Genomic DNA, 9,743 nt, shown 5'->3' with positions numbered 1-9,743 from the left:
ACGATTCAGTGATTCTACTAACATGTGCAGTCAAGACTCTGGACCATGGAAGGCGGGCTCTGTTTATCATTCCTTTTTTTTCCATCTCTTCATCAGACAACTCTGAAATTTAATTGTAGAATCTGGGTGTGAAATGGTGTATCTTTGGTTGGTAAAGCTCTGAACCTTTCTGTCTGGAATGACAGTCAAATGAACACATGAACCTGGTTTGATTCAACTGAAAGGGTATAACTCAAGTGAGTCAAGTCGTTTTTTTAAAAAAAAAAAGTGAGCCAAGTCGTGCAAGGTGTTATCTGTTACTACCGTTTTATGAATTTCACATTTTATTTCATACATCACTCTTTAAAATTAGAGCACGATAAAAACTGAGCCGTCACTTTCTTTCCTTTCTGCAATATTATCCCATCTTGATCGCCTCATCTGTGGGCCATGTGATGAACGTATACAAGTCATCGTTGACCAAGAAAAGAGAAGGGAGTGCCAACTCACACTAGCAATAAACTACGTGTCTACATCACAACGACCAAAAATTAATTATTTTTTAAAAAAGTGAAAATATGGAAGACTTTATTCCATGTCGAACCCATTTATCCATATGGCTCTGATTGGCTACAAGGCTACATCCAAATGCATCTTTTTGACCTGCCATGAACCCATGACACACAAACACATACTACACCACAGTTCATGCACCTTAGGATGGACGGTGTGTTTATCTATCTCTGCAGTGGCAGAGCAGGTCACCTGTCGCATTCACCAAAAACATATGCTCACCAACAATTTCATTCATTTGTTTGACAGTTTTTGGCCTTCTTAAGTGTGTGAGCTTGCTTGTGGTGGATCTGCGCCGGAAAAGTAGGGCTTGACAGTGAGAGGTCTGCTTTGGCATAAACCTTTTCACTGATGGAGACATCCAACCATTCGTTCTCCAACGATTTTGCTTGGTTCAGAGACTATTAGTCCATTTGTGCGGACGCACTTGGTGATCTTGTCCTAGTTCAACTACAGTGCATTTCAAATTCCATATCATTCAAGCACACATTACACATTTCAAAAACTTTCGGATTGCAAATAACTCCGAACTAACAAGACCAGAATACAAATGTTTAGAGCAGAACAGGGAGATAATTAACATAATGATAATATTGTAGGATTACAAGTCCAGCAAACTCACTTCACAGGTAAAGATGTGCAGGAGCAAACACCCTCTCTCTCTTTACAAAATGATGGGAGCTCCCAAAAGCCTGGAAGAAGTGAACAAACACACACACACGCATGCCAAAAGACAATTAAGCTATACTAGTCAGTTCATCTTAATTAGAAAGCAAACGGAGCAAACTAGAAACGAAGCCAAATCTTCGATCTGGTCCACTTCACAATTTGCTCTGAAAAGCGCGGCTCTATATGTTAAACTAAGCAGCTGGTGCCCTAGGTCTCAGCAGCAGCTGTGGCCTGCTATACAACGGCAACAGCACGGGTTACTGCAACCTCCATGGGTGGTGGATGGGTTACCACGGCCTCCATGGCAGGTGTTGGTGATGGTGGCTCAGGCCAACAGAACTCAAAAGTGGGGAATTGAGCAGGCATGGTGATTTCGGCAGGGCATGATTCTGTGTAATGGAACTCGATCTGGAGGCGGTGGTGCAGTGGAGTTGATGCCATGAGACCCTTCTTGATGTCAGCCTGCAGCTCACGTATCGGGATGGCAGCCAAGAAGCTTTTGATGTACTCCTTGCAGGCATCCTTGCCCTTCAACACGAGCTCACACTCTTCTGTGTCAGTTCCACTGTCCTGCTCAGTTGAGGAGGAGCTCTCTGAGGAATCCTTGAGGCGTCCACTGGAATCAGGATTAGCTTCCTTCTTTTCAGCCGGTACTTTATGAATCATAGTGTTGTCATCAAACTTCAAGATGTATGCTTGGTTGCAACCTTCAGACAGCCTCTCACCAAGTGTATCAATGATGTAATAAGCATCGGCGTCAACCTTTAGGACAAAAAAGTGGTCATTCCAACTGACAATGTATAGGGTAGATTTTCCAGTGGAGCACTCCGCTGCTCGGCTTATCTCATCCCAGATGTTATCAAATGACATAGCACCATCAAGGAAATCGAATCCACTTACATCCTCAGTACCTTCAGGATGGAAGAACCCAATGAACGACTTGCTGGGAGCAACTGTGAGTGGGCGGATCTTTGCATGCAGGACTGTTTCAAGGTCAAAGTGCTTGTCTGGAAAGCGCTCTCTGTAGGTCTCATTCTCGCAGAGTTTCCTCCATTCTAGAGATCCTTCTCGGATGAGGTTGTCGAACTGTGATCTGATTGGCATCAGGTCCTGGTTCGCTTGGAACCAGTCTGCAATAACAGCCACAAGTGCTGTGCAGGCACTCTCCCCCGCAGCTCGTTCACTTCTCTGGTCAATTGATGCAAAGAAGACCTGGGTAGAAAGCTTCAAGTGGCCATCACGACTAAATACTTCCTTCAACTCCCAGTTCCCCACAACAAAATCGTCATCACCAAATACTGACACCATACTATTAGTAGAGCCATTTGATCCCTGCAAACAAAGATGATATGCTGTCAATTAACCTCCAACAGTAACACCAATGCAAAAAAAGAAACAAAACTAAAAATATCTAGATATACTGAAAACATACCTCTGAAACAGATCCATCAGAAGGGGTCAACAGCCGACGATCATAGTCAATATCATCACCACCCTCTTCTCCGTATGGCTTCAACAGAGGCTCCCCTTTGGCCTTTGGCAATTTTGTCTTTCTCCATCGAACTGGAAGTATGCTCCTCTTTCGCCGTACAGGGATGGAAGCATGCTCCTCAGCAGTGGAGGATGGCACTTGCTCAACATGATAACTAGCATCAGAATTTCGGTGACTGTAATGTATCCAACCCTCATCATCTCCATCAATCCTAGGTGCATAAAGCAGGGCACCAACATTCATAGTCTGAAGTGAGCCATAGCTGAAGGATTTCCTGACGGTTGAACCCTCCAAGTCATCATCCTGCTCTCTGTCATCCAGATCATCATCGAGGGAGTCAGTATCACAAGAAAACTCCGCACCATCACTATGAACATAGTACTTCTCCTCGGTGCCATCACAGTTAGTCTTTTTGAACCTCCGTGTCGACACTAGATCTCTTAGGATTTTCAGATTTCTCAGGCCCACTTTAATGACAGAACCCTCATCTTTTCCAGAAGGAACAGAGTCACCAGAGGAAGGTGACAATGGGGCAACAACAACAGAACGCTGTGAAGCACCAGGTGATTGTGGAGAAACTTTAAGTTCTGCCAGGCTTAAAGTCAGCTGGAAATAAAAATAACACCAAATGTCACACAATGGTTTACTATCTGATGAGAATCAGGAACCAAAATAAATATTGGTATTCCAATACATGGAGCCATATATTTGAGAAGAAACATACATGAAGTGATGGGGACAAGTCAGTTGAACCACTAGTCGCCGACAATGGTAGGATTATCTCAATTTCCTCTTCAGCAGCAGATGCGTAATCTGCAAGGTTCAGTGAAGCAGTTCCTAGAACAAGTTTGTTCTTTGACATTTTATTCGATTCCTGCAGGAACAAGAAAAATAATGTCAAGGAAAGGAGGTTCCAAAAAAACAGCAGGAGTTAATCCAAACAACCAAGAAAAGTCAGATACATTCTTCCCTGGCTCTTCTTGTTTAAAAACCCTAAAAACTTGATTTTCTTTCCCATAAAAATTTAAATATCTTTCACAAAATAAGCTAGTGGAAATAATGACCCCAGTTTTAGCTTCTGTGATCTGTTTGCATGAACTTGGGTGACAAGCTCTACTAAGAATCACAGTGTACTTAAAAGAAAATAGCTGATACAACGGTGAATCGCCAACGACAAAGTACCCAAAAGGAATGACACGGCAAAATGGCAGTTCCACGGAGTGCGAACATGTCAAAGCAAAACGACAAAATGGTATCCTTGTAACCATAAAAATGTTAATGCATTTCTGTTGTCTCAAGTGTCAAGGGGCACAAGATAACAATGCAAGACAAGGACAACAAAACGAAACAATTCATGAAAGCCAATTTCTCCTGAGTTTACGGGGCAACAGGAGCATAAACTATAGGTGCTTCCTGGTTTGCCATCTCTACTTCTAAACAGATGATACTGCACGTTGAACTAGTCTACGCCAGGCCAGACTAGCTAGTAATCAGCAACAGGATTATTTGTTAGTTTGAGTGTTTGACAGCTGGACTATTACATATTCAAATAACTCTGATTTCAAAACCAACATAATTTATAACAAAAGTGTTTCACTTTTCTTCCTAATTAAGTTAACCAAATAAAACAAAATAAAACAGGAACCAGAAGAAATAACACCATCCAGTGACATCTACACGAAAAAAATAAAAGGAGGCCATGCAAACATCCTAACAACAAAAAATGAAACAGAATTAGAATCAGCAGCAACTTTCAATATATATGTAGATTCAGGGCTACAGGCACAATTTTGCTAAGGCTCCTAAAATGATGGGCTTTATAGAACGTATATATCTATGTAAAAAGGATTAATTCCATCTAGATGCCTTCGTCGGTTCAAGCATCATTTTGATTCCCTTGAATTTTCTCCCCCTGTGAAGACAAGACCCAAAGGAATTTTAATAACACATAGCTTTCTATGGTACCAACAAATAACCAATTAGGCCTGACCCTTTCGAAGCAAAAGTCAAAACTTTCACCATCAATACGACCAAGATAAAATGCTTAAAAAGTCCAAACGAGAATTACTGTAACACCGATGGAAAAATTAATCCAGTGTTACAATCAACTCAAACATCAAATCCACCAAGCCAATGATCATAATGAGAAGAGGAGCATATGTAACCATAAAAAAAATTACTCGTTCTGTCACAAGAACAAGCTCACAAACAGATTTAATCCAGCTCAGATGCGCAGGCAAGATGAAGCCGAAACAAGGGAGAGATGCTCACGCTGACGACGGAGAAGGAGATGTCCCAGGGTTGGAACGCGGTGGCCTCACGGTGCGACATCGCCGTGAGCGCCGCGTCCCTCTCGAACTCCTCCTCCCAGGCCACCGCCACCATCCTAGGCGCAGGGGCGGTGGCGCCATCCTCGACGTCGGCCGGGGTGGCCGCGGTCCCGGCAGCCGGCAGCGCCTCCTTCCGCGTCTGGTTCCTGGGCGGCCGCTGGGCGCGCCGCAGCGAGCTCAGCGGCGACATCTTCGGGCCCTTCCAGCACACCTCCACAAACACCTTCGCCTCCGCCTCGGGTGACCCCTCGGGCGAGAGGGGCGCCGGCGGCGGCGGCAGCCCCTCCGCCCGCCGCACCACCAGCCGGACGCGGAAATCCCGCGCCGGCGGCGGCCGCGGCCACCGCATCATCCTCGCCACCATCACCGGCGGTCAAAGAACCCGGCGCCTCCTCCGACGAAAGGAAGAAAAAAACGGGCCTTCCGGCAAGAAACCTCCCCGGCGACCGCACTTACCAACAACCCCCAACCGAAAATCCGAAACCTCCACAGAAAGATCGTGCCCCGCACCCAATTGCAACCAACAATCTTCAGCTCGGCCCCAAGAACGACGCCAAGCGAAGACTCGATCTCCGCGCCCAAATCGATCCTCGAATCGGGGGATGAGGACGGCGCAAGGTTTGATTTTGGCGCCGGAATCGGGATTAGCGGGGCGCGGATTTGTGTCGGGGCAGGTCGGGACGGGAATTGAGGAGGAAGGGGGTTGGAGATTGGGACGGGAATATACGAGGAGAGATGCACGCACGCGACGAGGAGGGAGGGGGAGTAGAGTGAGGAGAGGAGAGAGGAAATAAATAGGGGGAGCAAGAAAACGTTTTACCTGTTCATTTGTTTATTGTTTAGTTTTTGTAATGTAATTTTCTGGGGGGGTGGATATCGCGGAGGAGGGCCCACCAGCCCTTGGTGTCATTTTAATTTTGATTTAATTTTTGTGGATTTTAGTTTCCGGATAATTCTGAGTTAGTTAGTTAGGTCCGTTAATCGTGGGGGTGTTTCTTTATCTCTTTTTATAATCTGCTTGGGCTAATTTTTCGGTTAACTTTTGATCCGGTTTCTTCTTGCGCTCCGTGTAAGTAGAGCCGTTGGATCATTGACCGAGGATGCCTCGATGCTGCATGACGTCTTTCGTGGGTTTTGTTAGGTTAAAGTTGTGACCAGTTCACACAACAAAAGGTAAAAGGCATATCTAACATCTTTTTTTTTCCATTGAATTGATGATATTAAAAATATGGTCAAGCGTGCTTGCTGAGGGGCGACCTTGCTAAACTTTAGCACCTGTTACATCGGATGTTTGATACTAATTAGGAGTATTAAATATAGTCTAATTACAAAACTAATTGCATAGATGGAGTCTAATTCGCGAGACGAATCTATTAAGCCTAATTAGTCCATGATTTGACAATATGGTGCAAAAATAACCATTTTCTAATGATGGATTAATTAGTCTTAATAGATTTGTCTCGCGAATTAGAATCTATCTGTGCAATTAGTTTTGTAACTAATTAGCATCCGAACATCCGATGTGACCCTGCTAAAGTTTAGCACCTTGTATCCAAACACCCCTAATACTACCCATGTGATGTGAAATTTACCCATGCTTAGCAATCACAGATTCAAAATAATTCATTCAATTTTCGAGGTGCTACAATTGTTAGAGAAATCACCATGCAGATTCAAATAATTCATTGAATTTTCGTGGAAATTACTCAACAGCTGCAAGTACATGGGGGTGCAGCTGCATTAAGGAACAAGAAGACGACCTTGTTGGAGCAAGACAAAAAGCTGGGGAGGTCAGGTCACATAACTAAACTACATTATGTGGGCAACTGCTGTGCTTGGTTTCTCAATCATGGCGCCACAAAGTATGTCCGCACGTACAAAGAGCCAAAAGACCAGGCATTATTCAAAGCAAAGCGTGTCTATGTGCCTGTGTGTACGTCTTGCTACTCCTACTCTTCATGGTGATCTTCGCCAAGCCAAGCCATTAAACCATGTGGCATGGCTAGCATCACAAGTTTTATTTGGGTGGACACATCGAATGATTACGCGCCCTAAGGGGCCATGAGAGAGTGGATTACATTAGCCACCCCACGCTAACGACCGTAAAAGCAAAACACAAGGTGATGAAAAGTTAGCCTCCATCTCATTAACCTTAGCTAAACACTTAAAAATACCGCTCTCATTTTGATTTTTTAAAATTCATAGATTTTTACTAGCCACCTGAATATACGATATATCTAGATGCGTAGCAAAAGTTACGAAGCTAGAAAAGTCAAAATGATTTATAACTTTCGGTGAATTAGCAAGTGTAAAGTTGGTAGGAGTAAAAGTGCACTCGATAGAAAGAGAAATTAATTAAAGAAGAAAAATAAAATGTACAAGTAGTAATTTTTCTCTCTATATACATGCATATATGGGCTTGTCCGACGATGGTCCAATGGACGCGATGAGAGATGCTAAAGCTAGGGTGGCAGCCATGTGCGATGTGCCGAAGAATTTCTCATCCCTTGGGCAACCCTTCCCAGCTAGATAGAAGAGATGGGTCATGGATGGAGAGAATATGCCTGCGCACAGCGCTGCAAGTGCAAGCAAGCAATCCCGTGGCAGGGGAATTTCCCCAAGTGTACGTGACTGCAAGCATTTCCAGCGATGCAGCGTTACACACACCGTGCATTGCAAACGTCGTGGTTGGAAGCACGCAAAATTGGCGTATGGCTCGAGATAACATATATGCAAATCATCTTTGGTAAATAGCGCCATGTCTCTGCACGTCGAGCTTCTAAAAGAAAAGAACAACTCTACATGCCGGGTGTTATTTTCCCGTACTAATGGCGGATATGTTTTCGCTTTACCAAATCCATACTTTTCGTCGTAGACAATAACAAATAGAATTGTCGAACTAAGCTAAATTATGCAGGAAGAAATATAACATAAGCCGATTTGCGCAGACATCACGAGTATACTTAAGTACATATCTTTGTCCAACTCCGTATATCCCAGCGAAACTATCCAAACCAAACACACGCTAAGTCTCCATCTCTCTTCTCTCTCCGCGTGTTTCACACATGTACAATACTCCCCATTTTCCGCGGCCAGAAAAAAACATAAACCACGGAAAGCGACGCTACACCCGCGTGCGCGCAGCACCCACCCAAGTGGCTCGTGCGGCGATGTCAACCGCTGCAGGCGTGCCCAAAAGTCAGCGTGCACTAGCGCTAGTGTACACACCACCGCCACGATCGACGACCTGATGACACACACTGTGGATGTGTCAACAAGTACCTAGCTAGCCGCCTAGCCCGAAGATGTGGTATTGCTTGTGGGACTGTGTGCAAGGTTTGGACTTTGGTGCAAGCACATCGATCCTTAGCTTTTCTTTCTTTTTCTTGGGGATTTTCTTGTTCATGTTCAGCATTCATCAGTTTCTGCAAAAGATAAGGGTCGTCGATGTTGATGCTGATGGGTTGGGTGGTGTTTGCCAAATGGAGAGAATGGCTACCTAAGCTTGTGTCCTAAGAAATACTAGTGGACGCTGATGAGCCATTTAATTGTGCTGTCCACGTCTTTGGTCATGCGTCTCTCTTTTCTCTGGCCCGACGGACGTCTGTCTCTTCTACTTTGTTGTGACCGGATCTGTGGGTCATGATGGTGTGCACTGCAGCCGGGACAAATGGTGGTCATTGACAGTCTCATCAGCTACAGGTTGTTGATGGTTTTCAAACACCCATTAACATAATAACCCAGCTGACAGTTCCACTGACATTATACTCACACACACAGCTAGCTAATAATATTCATGCCTGGGCTAGCTCCTGGCCGAAGCCAAGCTATGTGGGTCGGTCTGCAGCAGCAGTGGCGATGCACATGTCCATCCATCTGGGCATGTGGCTACAGAATTGGTGGTAAGCACTGGAATGATGCTGTCCACCTCAATCCATGGCCAAAAATTCTCTGAGCTCTCGTCCCGTTCGCCAAAAAATGTGGACACTTGCTCGTCTCGTTCTTTTTTAAACAAAGACCGACCATTTTAAGCTCTGATCTGACGCATACATACCTGTCCATTGCCATCACCGACCTTGCACATTTTTTTTTATAGCCGGCCACAAACTCAGAGCACAATTGCTTGGCCGGCCGCCCCATTGGTTCATGTCCCAGACCTAGAAGAATGTGGGGGCCATCAACACATCCATACACAAACAACTTACCATTTTCTTTCGTGACATGTTTGGAACCCAGAAATTTGACGCATTTTTGGGATCATGGAAGAGGGAACAAGGTCTATGCCAAAGCAGAGAGTTTTAGCATTCATGTGGATCTCTGATCCTAATGTCTGATGGAGTTTTTTTTTATCTGAAATTCTGAATGAACAATTGGCACACGGAGGTGATGATATACACAAGCAAGAATCCAGAGCCACTTGGTTGGGAGAAAATCAATTGATCAAAAGCCGCCAGCTCAAGTTGATGCGCTAACAAGCTATCTCGAGAGAGTGTTAGGAACAGGGCACACCATGAAAAGTGCAGGGACGACAGCAAGCGAACAAGATCTCCCGATCCAAGACAGACGACGACCACCACTTAGACCCCGTTTTCTTCCACTGACTTATTTTTAGCACCCGTCACATCGAATATTTAGATACTAATTAGGAGTATTAAACGTAGACTATTTACAAAATCCATTACATAAGTGGAATCTAAACG

General features: G+C 44.6%; 1 protein-coding gene across 1 annotated transcript; it reads right to left on the bottom strand.

Annotated features, from left to right (window-relative positions):
- Nucleotides 1-1,105: 1,105 nt before the first annotated feature.
- On the bottom strand, nt 1,106-5,827 carry LOC101763769. The gene is made up of 4 exons (XM_004963125.4): nt 4,985-5,827; nt 3,438-3,587; nt 2,654-3,319; nt 1,106-2,553 (listed from the first exon to the last, which is right to left on the bottom strand). Exons 1-4 carry the CDS (start codon nt 5,405-5,407, stop codon nt 1,456-1,458), a joined length of 2,337 nt encoding a protein of 778 aa, XP_004963182.1. The 5' UTR covers nt 5,408-5,827; the 3' UTR covers nt 1,106-1,455.
- Between the last annotated feature and the right edge of the window lie 3,916 nt (nt 5,828-9,743).

Source organism: Setaria italica, chromosome III, assembly GCF_000263155.2.
Source record: "Setaria italica strain Yugu1 chromosome III, Setaria_italica_v2.0, whole genome shotgun sequence".
Lineage (NCBI taxonomy): Eukaryota > Viridiplantae > Streptophyta > Magnoliopsida > Poales > Poaceae > Setaria > Setaria italica.
The sequence above is the reverse complement of the archived record's forward strand: the minus strand, read 5'-3'. Positions and strand labels throughout refer to the sequence as shown.